This window comes from Galleria mellonella, unplaced genomic scaffold (genome assembly GCF_026898425.1).
Source record: "Galleria mellonella isolate WM207_F2 unplaced genomic scaffold, CSIRO_AGI_GalMel_v1 utg184, whole genome shotgun sequence".
NCBI classification, from domain to species: Eukaryota; Metazoa; Arthropoda; class Insecta; order Lepidoptera; family Pyralidae; genus Galleria; species Galleria mellonella.
In genome coordinates this window covers 7842032-7858344 of record NW_026442025.1, presented here as the reverse complement: position 1 = coordinate 7858344, position 16313 = coordinate 7842032, and the positions used below count along the sequence as shown (strand labels likewise).

Here is a 16313-nt window from a genome sequence, read left to right as displayed (position 1 = left end):
GTTAAATGGAGGTGCTTACCTTAATAGCTTTGTCTGAATGATATTCAGTTTGAGGTACATACTAATGGGTGCTTTTATAATTTATCATATGACGGCACGATACCGTACGATTTTATCATCACGATATAATAGGAGAACAGAATGTATGTAATTCTATGGGATCGCTTTCATGTCATACAATTCATGCAATTTTTTTCAATTTACTTTTTTATTATATCGTAACGATAAAGTTGTACGATATTGTATTGTAATATATGTAATATATATATATTATAAAAGGGTCCAATAGATGTGTTAGATCAGTGTTTTCCAAACTGTGGGTCGCGACCCCGTGGGGGCTCTCCAAGTCTCTATAAGGAGATCGTAGAGGAGAAGGGCAGTGCTCGTATTATTAGCTATTTAGCTCTTTTATTGTGGTATCGCTTTCCCATATAGACTTTTCGCAACATAATCGATGTCTATTTTAAGTACTTCTTTATGTATTATTTATTTATTTTATTTTATTTAAACGATACCTAACTTGAAAATAAATAATATATACAGACTTGATATTTGTAATATAACAAAATACCACATTAGGAACCACGGAGGGGAGGGGGTCGCATATGTATGTAAAAATATTTTCATAAATAAAAATAAAATATATTGGGAAAAGTTAATTTTTGGCATTTCATAGCATACGATACGACTAGGGGCAAAGCCGTGGGATACGGCTAGTATTTGATATAAATAGACAACAGTCATTTCGCAAAACATATTTTTATTACTCGCAAACGAACTCAAGGTTAACAATGTATAGCGGTCAAACACACGAATTTTTATTTGTACAAGCATTGCGGAAAATTTTATGGCAAATAATTGTTGTGATTGTGAAGAAATCTAAAACTAATATATATTAGCCTGACGTAGGTATAGGTTTGGCGAAACTGTACCAACATTTGGCAAATTACTATAAATGAATAATAATATTTGAGTCAAATATTTATACAAGAAAAGCAAATATTACACGTTTAATATGGCAATATATTTGAGTATCTAAATAAGTATATGGCCTTATACTATTAATCTATTAATATACATATTATCTTCGGGTACATAATATGTAGTTTGTATTCTCGTATGCGATAATTTAGTTACCAAACGACTGTAGGCTCCAAACTGCGTACAACATTGTCATATTGAGTAGTTATTCGTAATTTTAAAATTTATTTTTCTATTGGAAGAGTTTCTTTGACTCAGACAACAAGAAATGATAGATTAATTGATAAACTTGATTATCAAAATATATCTTAACATGATCTCGCTTACCAGAGACTTATTTTTTATGTATAAAAATGGAATGGTAATTCCGCTAACGCTATTAGTTTACGCTGGCAGGGTGCCAGTGAGGAATGATAGATGACAATGAAGTCAGATCAGTTGTCACATCGTGACAAGTTTACTAAGTATTAACTACGAACGTCCCAGAGGGGACCACATGAACGGACAGCCATTTCTCCCCACCTAAGAATAAGTGGAAGGGGGAAAGGGATTGATAACAACATACTATAAATCAACTGACCCGTCTCCGTCCTCAACTTTCTCAGTGGTGGCCTGCCAGTAGAGCAGGCGCGGCTACTATTAAAAAAAGAACATGGTGGAGAAATTCTTGTACTGCTGCAATAACATTGGTACAAGGGTGCACGAGTCATTAGTAACGCTATAAAGTAAAATTATACAACCGTCTGGCAAAACAGCTACTGCAGACTGTAAATGCATAAAAAACAGGCAGCAGGGGAAGAGGTACTGTTAGTAATAGGGATTGATAACACCATTGCTAACAATATACCTTATCATATTATCCTCATAATTCATTGTGCTGACTGACCATCATCATCTGTTTCCTCTCACTAGTAATCTACCAATGTATATCCGATAGGTGGGATCATCATTTCATTATTATATCATTCAAAAAACACTAAACCTGTCACTCGCTCATTGCAGATCCTTGTGCTCTATAAATATTTAGCCCCAGTGCCCCATAATTTCGCTGATATATCTCACTTTTCATACCGGAACACGGCATATAAAGAAGCCAACAGGTAGCAGGACTACAAGTAAATAAGACGTATGTATCCAGATGACTGTACAGTCTTCCTTTAATCAAAATCTCCCTACAGTCTGCTGTACATGAGTGCACGTGGAATGGTTCCGATATGTGGTTGTACCACAATAATTTCAAGCCTTGTGATTCTGGCACTGTAGAGCCTGTCGCTCACATGTGACAGGTCATCGCTCCGACAAAAGCCCCGAACTGATGACATTTACCTATTCGCAAGTTGAAAGACCTCCCAATAGGTTTACTCGATTTATATCCAATTGTATAGCATTGAAGGTAATTATTCACGACCACCGTATTGTGGTTAATCTCGTCGCTTCGATTTAATGAGGTCACAGGTTCAATTCTAGGATTAATTCGGGATTTTTCTCCATCAGGTAGACCGGCAGCTTATTTGCCCTTCTTAATTGTATTAAACTTATAATTCGAAAACTTCTGTAGCTAATCGATTCTCAAGATAACTGTTACTATATGTCTCATAGTTTGTAGTCCTATACTATCCTTACCCTTATTAATAAAATGTTTCTGGATAATATACATCTAGATAGGTCATCGAGATTAAGAAAACTTCTAAAAGAAATTGTGTACTATCTGTTTTAGTTTTATTAATAATGAAAAACGTTTCCATTGCGGTCTTCTTTGGGTAATTCTTTATCAAAAGCGCAATCTGAATTACCATTCCATTTTTATCCATAAAAAATGTTAAAAGTGTGGATATTTATATTATAGTAATTCCTTCAAAGAATCAATCTCTTGCCAAAATATTACCATAAACTCTTATTCCTAACCATCTACCTATATCGAACCACTAGTTGAACATAAGTATCCTTGCCTGGAAATACTTCAATTATTAAACCCTTGGGCCACGTATTACATGGCGACTCTGGTCCCAGCCCTAAAACGAAATCACCAACTTGTAATGGCCTCTGTTCCTCGTTACATTTCCTTTTCAGTATTTGCTGAGGCAAAATTTCTTTTACCTAACTCTAAGTAGATAGGTAGAAAGGACTAAGTGCCAAAGGCCTCGGCCCTCCTATAGAATCAAATTTAGTTATGTAGATTATTACATTATTTGATTTTATTCCATCAACTCCCACCGTATCTGTTACAATCGTCTTTATTTTCATTACTACATTTATTTTTGATTTTGTGTCCCATATTTTGAGCTGATACGTCGTCCGTATACGATAGCGAGAACGAGTGGCTCTGTCATTTATGCGACCCACAACTATCAAAAAAAAAAAATTACGGCTTAACTTTTATACATCATGCGTGTCTGCTGCAAGTGTCTCCCACATTTCACCACCAAGAATGATCCTGAACTGATTTCCTGAAACAGTTTTTTTGAGATAGTCACTTCATCTAACGAGAGTCACCCTACATTACGTTTGCTTATAGAATATTAACATTCGAAAACCTTTTTTCCTGACTTTTTCACCAATAGGTAATTGAGATATGTGTATTTTTACTAACAATAATACAGAATTATTAGAAATTAATTTTAAAATTATAGAATCAGAAATCCCATTTAGAAATTGAATATTAGAGAATAACACAGGCTATTATTATGTACAGGCATAATTATGGATGTCTTTATAATGATTTTATTGTTTGTACTATGTTTAGATTAATCTGGATTTTTACATACATGACCTGTCAGTTGATTCGTCACACCATAAAGCCTTATGTCATCGAACTCCACTATAATATTAATTACCCCATTATTTCTAACGTACAACGACCTAACGTCAACGCATGACAAGTGATGACCTTGATGAGGTCATCCACATTTCTATACTAGAGATTTTTTGTTCGAACAACATCCGCAGACCAATTTTAGCGGGGCTATAATTTTCCTTATTTCAAATGAATAAAGTTCATTTTTTTACAAATTCGATTTCCACTAAAAGCAAAAAGTAATTTGCTCGCTTCAGCCATAATGGAGCCGGAAAGGTTATTGTCACGTAAGTACACAGAAATTGCGTAAAATTGTACGAAAAAAAACTTAATAAAAAAGAACAATGTCAATACAAAAAACCGTAAGATAATTTCATAGAAGATTTAATCGGCTCCTACCTACCGAATATAAGCCGAACGTGTGTTTGTTTAAAAGAAAATTCTTGACTTCAATTACTCACATCTCTAAACAATATAGTACTACTAATACTATTAATAGTATGTGGGTGTTATCTTAAAAAAATAAAACAATAAAGTATTTATTACGAAGGTGTGGTCTCCTTTCTGCGATTCGGATATGACTGATCCAAAAACAATGCAGCACATTCGATAAGCGCATACATACATACATTATAGAATTTTTTTCTAAGAATTTTTAACTATTAAATGGGTTACTGTTTTACTGTTATTTTCTTGACTTTGGTCATTTTGAATTACAACTTTTAGTCCTTTAATTCATTGAGGCCAAGAAAACATATAGCAAAGGGTAGAGAGGTAGAAAAAAGCATAACACAACCCGCCTACCAAGCGTGGCAACTACTGGCAAAACCCCCCTTAGGGGGAGGCCTATATTCAGCAGTGGACAGATAACGGCTGTTATAATGATGAAACTAAACTCATTTGTTTCTGGAGTAATGACAGCTATGGATCATGTTGATTTTGTATAAATTGTCTGCATTATGATTATACATTACGCAATTGATAAAAAAATGTGGCAAAATTTGTAATGCTTGAAAATATAGATATTTCATATAAGTATTGAAAATATTTGTTTTTAGTAGAATTTACATCACAATATATTATCAATATAGTTGTTTGCTCCGCAAACGAAAACAGCGTCTTTAGTCATCACAAAATTCACATTAAATCAACAAGGGGATAACCCTATTGATTGCAAAAAGCATTGTGAAAATCGCTTCAAAAATATTGACGTAGTCACGTAAACAAAAAATGACATAATTGAGGACCTCTTTTTTTGTAAGACTTTTAAAAATAATATCAATATCTCCAAACCCCAATTTTTACATCCCTGGGTACTAGTTTGAGATAATATAAACATATTTTATATTCCTATACCTTCTTAATATATAAAATCCCGTGTCACGCTAATATCCGAAAACATTTTTTTTTATTTGACTCGAGAGATAATATAGTTTTTTATTCTAGTAAAAAAAGATCCGATAGATGGCGGTACGGATAAAACAACGTTTACATACCTACCGAATTAACTAGTTACGTTATAAAAAATCATCGCACGTAATTACAACCGCCATAAAACAATGATACCTGCCGGACATATAATAAATCACCGTGGCGCGCCTCGGACTATTGTATTGTATTTATTTCACCTACAGTCCACCCATCGAACAATGGAGATGGGAAAAACTATTATAAGCCGAGGGGAAAACAATGTTTGTCCTATGGCTTAAGACAGAAACTATCAGCTAATACCAATTTCGATTATATTGAAAGTAAACGATTCAGAATATATACATATTGTATTACACAAATTTATATATCATAAGGCAAGAAAATTATATCGGAGTATATTATACTATGAAATAAATATGAGCGAAGCGATATCAATTTACGGAAATACTCGCTAACACGACTTTGTCCGCGTGACCAGGATATGATCACTGACTCCGGTCAAATTTATTCCAATAAAAAGTAGCCTATGTCCTTCCATTACATATAGTACATGTATACCAAATTTCATAGTTATTTATAGTATTTTAACGGTTTAGCATTAAGCTAAAATAGTATAAGATAACAAACAAACGTACGTCACATTTATAATATTATTAAGAATAAATATATTTTTATTATCATTTATGGTAGCATCAGTTGAGAAGACAAAGTAAGTAAACCATACGCCTGATCTTCTTTCTCCACTAGTCATCACCTCACTGCTGAGTTTCCTAATGTTTCTGACCAAACTTTTGAACAAACTCTATCCATCTTCTGTGGTCTTTGTCATATTGGAAGATATCGGATGTGTTTTTAGTCAGCTGCTTTTTGACTTGGTCAGAACGTCATATTTCATTATCGTATTATCTTGTATACGGAGTGAACGGATGTGTATAAAAGATAATCACACATTGTGAAAAGTACCAGGGAAGACCTGTGTCCAGCAGTGGATTAATGAAGGTTAAAGTCATAATGATTAACTTGTATTGCTTTGAAATAATCTAGTAAGATCAATCTTTGATTTTATTTATTTATTTAAATAATTTTATTGGCCAAAATAAAATAAGGTACAAAAGGCGGACTTAATGCTGCTAGCATTCTCTAGCATAAACCTTTGGGATGAAGAGTGAATTACGAACGCGGTACTTAATTATTATTATTTTAGATCAAAATTATTAGAATCAATTAAGAATTGTCGATATAAACGTGTAATATACGTGTAAATAAAAACTATACTTGGTTTCGTTATAGATCAATCGAATATTATGAAATTTAGTATACATGTTTTAGTTGAGATGAAGAAAGACATGCAGCATTATGTCATGGTCAAGCAGACAATGCATCACCATGACATAATGCTAATCTAGACATAGAATAGGCCACCCTTTCCTTTCCCGTGGTTGTCGTAAAAGGCGATTAAGGGAGGACAAAGAATCGGCAGCAGCGTCCCTCTTAAAACATTTCCAAAGCCTAACTGCGGTTGCAAATACGCCTGCCAAGCGTGGGAACTACTGGCAAAACCCCCCAAGGGAAAGGCTTATGGTTCAACAGTGGATAGTTAAAGGCGGATATGATGAAATTAACCACGCCTCAACATTCTTTCCATTGCCTCTTAGTGACATTTCCATGTTTTGATGTATCAAAGCTCAAGGGATATTCAAAATGGCGCCTGTTGAATATTTATAACGCTGATTTCAATGGAGATCCTTTGATGTCATTTTAATTTTTATTTAAAATATGTAAATACGTTTCACAATTTTTGCTGAGTGCTTGAAATTTTTCTATTCAAGACCGTACCAAAGCCTTTTTATGTGTTGCAAAAATAAATGTCTCCTCTCCTAAAGATAAGTTTTGAATTCAAAGCTTATGATAAAGTATTTAAACTGTAGAAGCTTAAATTATTATACTTTAAATTGATCGCGTCTAATTCTTTCAAAATAACTCCTTTTATTATTATATTTTTTTACATATTTTTTTTCTTTATCAGCGACTTTTTCCACTTAACTGGGATATATTGATTGAACGTTTCATAGCTCAGTTTTGGAATATTCAATATTGTTTGTAAGTACATATAGAACTTAAGTCCGCGCATAACTATTAAAATCTTTAGCACATCTCCTGAAGAACTATTAACTACTATTCCATCTTAATTCGTAAAAAAGCGAACAAAATATGTCAAACTTGCGCCATACACCGAAAGAAAAATAAGTCTGCAGAGTTACCTCGGGGCGTTATCATTTCGTAACGGTTCCCGCCTCATGCTTTGTTGGTTTGACATGGAAGTTGATGGTAAATTCATTAATAATAATAAGTGGGAAGTTTCCTTACACCAGCCCTTCAGTAAATATGAGATATATTTTTGTAATTCTGTATGGATCGTAGCTATATACCTATTATATAGTATCTATAATATTCTAAAAATGAATTTAGATATGAAATTTAGATTTTATCCAAATAAAAGCTACAAATAATGGACGCATATGGACGTATCCGTCTAGGCTAATAGCAGGTTACTAGTAGAGAATCGAACTATGAGGATAAAGTTAAAATTTGTATAAAAAATAACTTAATAACAAAATTAGCAAGGCATCCTTTCTGATTAAACAAAAATACACATTTTGTCATATAGACGTACCTATCTTCACGCCAAGTAGTTTTCACTGTATTTCTATGTAGATTATATATACACAAATATACAATCAAATAATGTATCGTCCCAAACGGCGCTTCAATCGATCGATTATTCGATTCTTAATCGAATGTCCACACCTCGCGGATATGAAGCGATTACATGATTATTAAGTTGGAGGGCAGTTAGTGAACTTGTCCTTGCACTCGGCTTGAGATCACGTACCGTCGCGAATCAAGAGCATAACCGAACAGTGATCTAGGAGATCATCAAATTACAGATAAAATATTGTGTATTTAAAGATTTGTGTAGGCCTACCAATCAAGAATTTATAACAGCATCCAGTCAAAGGTGGAAAGCAGTGCGGCGCATGAGATTCCTTCAAGTAAGTGCACGTACCTTCTTAAATATTGTAATCGCTTCATCCTCATTATCAGAAGTAAGGACAAACGTATTTCCACCGCTTAACGGTGTCCCTACATTCTTTTTGGTGCCGAAACCCGGGAGATAAATCTCGTAATATCTAAATATCGGCTGTATAGATCATTATCGTTGCATTGGGACTTTACATATTCCGATTACATATAAATTAATACTCATATTTATTAATTTCGTTATATTTTAAATCATATTTTATCATTAAAACCTTAATTAGAAATCGGAATTCACATTCCTGAAACAAGTGGGTAGTCCGCGCGGAATTGTAACTTTGCCATTGCCAGTGCATTGAGTAGGCTTAATTTTACTAATTTATAGTGATTTATTCGTTCCTCCTAGTTTTCATTGTATCGATGTTTAATGTTTATGTAGGATCATAAAAACAATCTTATTTATATCGGTGTTTTTATAATTTATCGGCTTACACGAACATTAAACGTAAATCGTAATGATCATCCATCTATTGTCTAGGTATTTACTAATTTTGTGAAATCATATAAGCAATCTCATTTAATTCGTGCTTATATAACTACTTATCGGTTCATAATAGTTATTGAATACATATTACCATAGGATAAGTACTGTAATATTCTAAGTCTTTAGTGAACAAAACAAACAGACAAATTTCTTATTACATTAATAGTGACTTAATATTAATATTTTCATCGATTCTGTAAATTTATTCGTTTACAAGTTATATTATTGTAAAATATTATTATCAAAAGGAATTTCATTCGTAACTAGTGCATATTTTAGTAATATTTATAGTGAATTTAATATTGAAAACATATAGATATATATAAATAAACTTAATATCTGTTGTGGAATTATAAATATTCTATTGATAAAATATTCTCGTAATAAATTCTGTCTACATAAAGTTCCGTTGACTATAGAAATTAACATTTACCCTCAAATTATTAATATTTTTTTTATTTTTTGTTTCGATTCTCGAACAATCTCGAATCTATTTATAGACTTGTTCTTCATTGTTTAAATTTGTAAACAACTTATAAATTGATCGTTTTTGCACGATGTCTGTTAATACAAATAAACGTAAACTTAGTCTGTCAAAGCGCAGTAAATCGAAGTATGAAGAATACACAACTCGTGATTTGCCATCATTAAGAAGAAAACGTACTATCGCGTTTAATCGTTTATCTAAGGCATTGCAAATAGGCAATGACGCGAAGTTAGATGCAACTAAGTTGGATTTATTTTTATCGTACTGTAATGAATTACAGAAAATTTCTACCGATTTCGAGAATGCACATCTCCTTATTCTGGATTTACATGATGATTCAGAGTCCGATGATGAGGGTGTTCGTGAGAGTTTTGATGATATGTATTTTAATGTTCTAGCCTTGCAACGTACATATACTAAACCTAAGGTACGGAATGAACCGGAACAGAACAGTTCTTCACATATAAAATTACCCAAGGTCACTCTTCCCACGTACTCAGGCAATATTAAATGCTGGACAGAATACATAAATACATTCAATTCTTTAATAAACGAGAATACCTCATTAAGTAATTTGGAAAAATTTCATTATTTGAGATCGTCACTCTCAGGCGATGCTTTAGCGTTGATACGAGCCTACCCTGTAGCCGGTGAATATTATATCGACGCATATAACGCACTAGTTAATCGTTATAGGGACAAGCGTGATTTAGCGTTTACCTGTTGGCGTGAAATTTTAAATGTGGAATTTAAAATTAATAACGTAAAGGAGTTTCGTCGCTCACTAGACATGATCGATGAGAACTTAAATATATTACGACAGGTAAATTTACCCGTTCAAGAGTGGGATTTTGTTCTTATTTATCATCTATTATCGAAACTTGATACTAAGACACGTCGTGAGTTTGAGGAAAAGTATTCACATATCCAAATACCTTCTTATAAAATAGTTAGAGATTTCTTACACTCGAAATGCGAAGCACACAGTCGTGATACACACTTTACCGACTCAAATAAACCGCATTACAATCATCATGAATCGTCGAATACTCATGTCGGTATGCATGCAAGGCGTGTAAATGTTTCTCACACACTCGTTGCAACTAATGAATCCAAGGGTACTAGTGCATCATCTAGTGTTGCCAGCTCAACAAAAGGTTGTCCATATTGTGGCCAGGCTCATTCGATTGCTTCATGCAAATCATTTATCGATAAATCTATTGACGAACGCATGGCAATAGTCAATGACAAAAGATGGTGTTACAATTGTTTGAAATCTTCGCATCAGTTAAAAACTTGTGCCTCTGTATTTACCTGTCAGAAATGTAAGCGTAAACATCATACTCTGTTACATAAGGACACAATAAAATCGGTCAATACTGCATCATTATTGACACATAACTCGAGTGTCAATACAACTGTGCTGCTAGCAACAGCGATTGTTACGGTAAAGGACCGTCTCGGTAACATTCAAACTTTTCGTGCATTGTTTGACACTGGCAGTCAGAATAATTTTATTACTGAAGAAGCAGTAAATCGTTTGAATCTTAATTTAGTTTCTTCTTCTTACTCAATTAAAGGCTTGGGTGACGTGTCGGCGGCAACTAGCGGTATAGTACGCTGTGTAGTTGGAAGCTTATCGGCAAATAACACTGAAGTGTCATTTGAACTTGACATGCACGTCATTCCCAAGATCTGTTGTGATCAACCCATTGCGAACTAAACACTTTTGGGTGGTCACACATCGAATCATTAAATCTAGCTGATCCTGGGTTTGACATACCCGGCCCTGTGGATTTGTTACTTGGTGCAGACGTCTTCGCGGATTCGCTCCTTACCGAACGCATTAAGGGCGGTCCATCGCAGCCACCAGCATTTAATTCAGTGTTTGGTTGGTTATTATTAGGCAAAACTTTGTTATCATGTTCATCATTGGCCGCGTTGCAATCGAATGTTGAATCAGAACGTCTTGTGAAATTGGTTGAACAATTTTGGGAACTCGATAGTGTATCACAAGCTAATTCATATACTCCTGAAGATATTCTTTGTGAGAAAGAATATGTCGCAACCACAACTCGAGATAAGTCTGGTCGATATGAGGTATATTTACCGTTTAAAAACTCATGTGAACCTGTTTTCATGGGATCTCGTGAAATAGCGGAGAGGCGCTTTTATGCACTTGAACGGCGTCTGTCTCGGAATCCTGACCTAAAATGTCAATACGTTAATTTCATGCAAGACTATATTCAAAGCGGTCACATGTCATTAGTACCTGTTTCAGAAAATCGTCGCGGTAAATACTATATTCCGCATCATTGTATTATACGGCCCGACAGTCCTACAACACAGCTTCGCGTAGTGTTCGACGCATCTGCGAAGGATAATCGGGGTAACTCTTTAAATGAATCTCTATGGGTTGGTCCGAAGTGTCAAACTGATATTACAAGGGTTCTTTTACATTTTCGGGAACATGCTATTGTTTTCATGGCAGACATACGCCAAATGTATAGGCAAGTTCTTGTTGCTCCAGCCCATAGAGAATACCAGCGGATATTATGGCGGTCTAACTCAGACCAACACGTATCTGAATATAGATTAAACACCGTAACTTATGGTGTTTCTTCGGCTCCCTATCTCGCTTGTCGTACTATTCAGCAGCTCGCGAGAGATGAAGGGGATTCGTTTCCTCTAGCAAAAGAAACCGTCACATGCGATATTTATGTTGATGATATTGTTACTGGTACCAATACTATGTTCCAAGCTCGCGAGTTGAAGTCGCAGGTTATCGCTTTGCTCAAATCTGGCAATTTCGAATTAAGAAAATGGGCTAGTAACAAACCAGAATTGCTGGAAGAAATTCCACCAGAGCATTGTCTTGTAGAAGCTAAATCTTTTATCGATGCACAATCTTGCACACTCAAGGTTCTCGGTCTTAAATGGGATCCACTGCGTGATTCGTTTGTCTTTCACGTGCAACCTCTTAACAAAGTTTGTACCAAGCGATCCATATTGAGTGAGGTTAGTCGCATCTTCGACCCGTTGGGATTTCTTTCTCCAGTGACTATTCACATCAAAATCTTAATCCAACAACTTTGGGTAGCTGGCGTAGCATGGGACGAAACACCACCTGACAATATTGTTCGTATGTGGACAAATTATGTACAACAGTTACCATCCATTCAAAATTTAATCGTACCCCGTCGTTGTACTGTTGATCACGCAATATCGTATGAGCTTCACGGGTTTTGCGATAGCTCGGAGAAGGCCTATGGCGCTGTCATTTATTTACGTGTTACAGACAATAGTGATCGTATACATACTTATTTTGTATGTTCCAAAGCTCGCGTCGCTCCTTTGAAAAAACTAAGCTTACCACGTCTGGAATTATGTGCAGCAATGCTATTAGTAGACTTATTAAAGTTCGTAAAGGAGACATACATGCCGCGTATCAATTTCTCTATTACTCTTTGGAGTGACTCGACTGTTGTACTGTCATGGCTCCGAGCACATTCATCAAAGTGGACTACATTTGTTGCGAACAGAGTTAGCCACATACAAAGTATAGCGCCTATTGATCAATGGCGACACGTTTCCACACATGACAACCCCGCAGATATTTGCTCACGAGGCCAGTTTCCTCAACAACTTGTTGATAATACTTTATGGTGGGCGGGCCCCACATGGTTACGTAAACCACACACCGAGTGGCCATCATCTTCTTCATCTATCACTGACATTGATGATAACATAATATCTTCGGAGATAAGGCGAAACACCACGTTATTAATTCAACAAACCGCACCGATTAATCCAAATCTCGATCCTTTTTTAGAGGAATTACTCAATAGCGATCTATCATTAGATGCTATTATTGATAAAATTGCCTATGCAGTCATTCGAAAATCTGATACTACAGATTCAGTGTTATCAAGCGATGAGCGACACCAATCACTTCTTATGCTCGTAAAATATATTCAATCCTTGTCGTTTTCTATCGAAATTGAGAAAATTCGTTCTAGACAATCGTTGTCTAAATCGTATCGTAAGCTCAATCTATTCATTGATAACCAGGAGGTGCTCAGGGTGGGCGGTAGGATTTCTCGCTCTGGACTCGAATACGAACAGGTACATCCAGCATTGTTACCATCTAATAATTTGTTTACATCAAAATTAATTCAATCGGTTCATTTGAACAATTGTCATTGTGGTATAAATACTACACAATACTTAATATTACAACAATTTTGGATAATATCGGCTAAACGGGTCATTCGACGCTGTTTATCGCAATGCTTTAATTGTTTTCGACTTCAACCTAAACCGTTACAACCTTTCATGAGTGACCTTCCTAAATATCGCGTAAATCAAGTAAAACCTTTTTCTGTGGTAGGAATTGACTACGCTGGCCCTTTTCGCATTAAAACCGGACCATATCGTGGAGCTAAAATAGACAAGGCCTATCTTTGTTTATTTATCTGTTTGGCTACGAAGGCTGTTCATTTGGAAACAGTATCCACTCTTTCTACCGATGGATTCATTGCCGCCTTACGCCGTTTTGTTGCTCGGAGAGGCAGGTGTTCGACAATACATGCGGATTGTGGAACAAACTTTATCGGTGCTCGCAATCAACTAGTGTCTCTCACCGAAACTGCATCTAAAAGTGAGCGAATTGATTTTAAATTTAATCCACCCTCTGCACCGCATTTCGGAGGTGTCTGGGAGATCCAAGTGAGAGTGGCAAAAACACTTTTATATCGGGTTGTAGGTGACCAAGTATTTCGTTCGAAGAGCTCACCACTCTTTTTACTCAAATCGAAGCGGTCATGAATTCGCGTCCCTTGTATCCAATGAGTTCAGACCCAAACGACTTCCAGGTTTTAACGCCAGGGCATTTTTTAACTCTCGAACCATTGACGTCCGTTCCGGATACGGATTCAACTCACGTTAATATCAATAGACTAGATCGTTGGCAGTTAATTCAGACATTTCAACGTTCTTTCTGGAATAGGTGGAGGAATGAATATTTACATACATTAACCTTACGAGCCAAATGGACGAAAGATTCCAAACCATTAGAACTTAACTCAATGGTCATTATCAAGGATGATAATCATCCACCTCTGCACTGGCAAATAGGAAGAGTTGTAGAATTACATCCTGGACCAGATGGTCAGGTTCGTGTAGCCACTATAAAAACGGACAAGAACAATTTGATCAAGAGACCTCTAGTAAAGCTATGTCCTTTACCAAATGAACCATTCTAGTAAATTATTCTCGTTTATCATATATTTATTTATTTAATTATATATTATTATGAACAAGTAGTGTATGTATCATATCGTTGTATTCAATCTTAAGTTACAGTATCGTTTTTGTCTTTGTTAAGAAAATTACTATCGAATTTTGGTGGGCGGAATTATGTATCGTCCCAAACGGCGCTTCAATCGATCGATTATTCGATTCTTAATCGAATGTCCACACCTCGCGGATATGAAGCGATTACATGATTATTAAGTTGGAGGGCAGTTAGTGAACTTGTCCTTGCACTCGGCTTGAGATCACGTACCGTCGCGAATCAAGAGCATAACCGAACAGTGATCTAGGAGATCATCAAATTACAGATAAAATATTGTGTATTTAAAGATTTGTGTAGGCCTACCAATCAAGAATTTATAACAGCATCCAGTCAAAGGTGGAAAGCAGTGCGGCGCATGAGATTCCTTCAAGTAAGTGCACGTACCTTCTTAAATATTGTAATCGCTTCATCCTCATTATCAGAAGTAAGGACAAACGTATTTCCACCGCTTAACGGTGTCCCTACAAATAATCTCCTATTAAAAATACTCCATTGTTTTCATTTCTCGGCGTAGAGATTGATATATTTTCATTATAATAGAATACTTTGCTATAATTAATCGCGTTTAACCGTCATAGAATATTTATTAATTACTCCTTCACCCTGACCGCAGACCGCTGTAGCGCATGCAAGCGCAAGATCCTCGCGTGCTCCATTGTCAAGGTGAGCCAATCGCCAATCGCTGTACTCAATTCTTCCTTGCTCCCATTTCCTATACGCTAAGGTCGCACTATAAACAAATGATAATTATAATATTGTTATTGAGATATAATTTACCGAATCGAAGTGAAATTGGTTTTACTAGTAAAAAAATGGTATATTGCAGTACACACAAGTGCAATTTTAAAAGTAACAGGCGTACTCAGTACTATGCTTTATCTATGGAGACATACATTATACTAGAGAGCTAAGTGCAAACTAAATGAAAGTCGCCAGTTACACTAATTATAAATGGACATTGAAAGAATACCTTTTAATATTTTAACAAAAAAAGACGCTTTTAATTCACTAGACCTATTTGTCTATGATTTTAGACAAAGAACGCGTCACTTGTATAATTATTATAGTGGACAAATTAATTTTTCCTTCCCTTTTAAGACATGACAACCAGTAATATGCGTGTTAAATTTATCAACAGTAATGGAGGTTTTAATATTTTAGACAACATAACGGCCCATATAATTATTAGATAGATAGATATTCTTTATTGTTTCTTCCAAAAGATTACAATAGTAAACTTAATATAAATATAAATAATTAGAAGAAATAATCACAATGAGAAAACGATGGGCGACCTTATCGCTAAGAGTGATCTCTTCCAGGCAACCATTGGATAGAGAAGAGTTTGGTGGGAGGCACGATGAAAAATTTTAGTAATTACATGATACAGAGACATAACACTCTCAGTCCTCTGGAATGGCAACATAATATTCTTCATGTCTATAAGCGACGGTTACCACTTTTCAACAGATGGTCTGTTTTGTTTGTCATACTAAATTGCATAAAAAAAATATTGTTAATATTTATTCTAAAATTGGAATCCTTTGGGAGCATCCTAAGATGTTAACGAATTTCAGAAAAATTAATATAATTAATTAGGTAAAATATATTACTTGATAGAATCCTAAGTTCATAGTCATGATAAAACATTAAGTTCTATTTCATAATGTTGTTTATTTAT

General features: G+C 35.1%; 2 protein-coding genes across 6 annotated transcripts in view; both read left to right on the top strand.

The window, feature by feature from the left end:
• LOC113512138 (brain tumor protein) overlaps positions 1 to 16313 on the top strand; it is a 588229-nt gene that overhangs the window by 299433 nt on the left and 272483 nt on the right. The gene's annotated exons all lie outside the window — the stretch shown is intronic.
• Positions 9347 to 14540, top strand: LOC113520032 (uncharacterized). Its single transcript, XM_052893829.1, has 3 exons — positions 9347 to 9998; positions 11039 to 13401; positions 14151 to 14540. The coding sequence occupies exons 1-3, from the start codon at positions 9347 to 9349 to the stop codon at positions 14538 to 14540; spliced, it is 3405 nt and encodes a 1134-aa protein (XP_052749789.1).

What these genes read in the sequence shown, in the direction of transcription:
- LOC113520032 (XM_052893829.1), top strand. Translation starts at nt 9,347, where the DNA reads ATGTCTGTTAATACAAATAAACGTAAACTTAGTCTGTCAAAGCGCAGT. An exon ending in GCGTGATTTAGCGTTTACCT is followed by an intron (nt 9,999 to 11,038) that starts GTTGGCGTGAAA and finishes CATTAAATCTAG; the next exon opens with CTGATCCTGGGTTTGACATA. An exon ending in CTGGACTCGAATACGAACAG is followed by an intron (nt 13,402 to 14,150) that starts GTACATCCAGCA and finishes AACGACTTCCAG; the next exon opens with GTTTTAACGCCAGGGCATTT.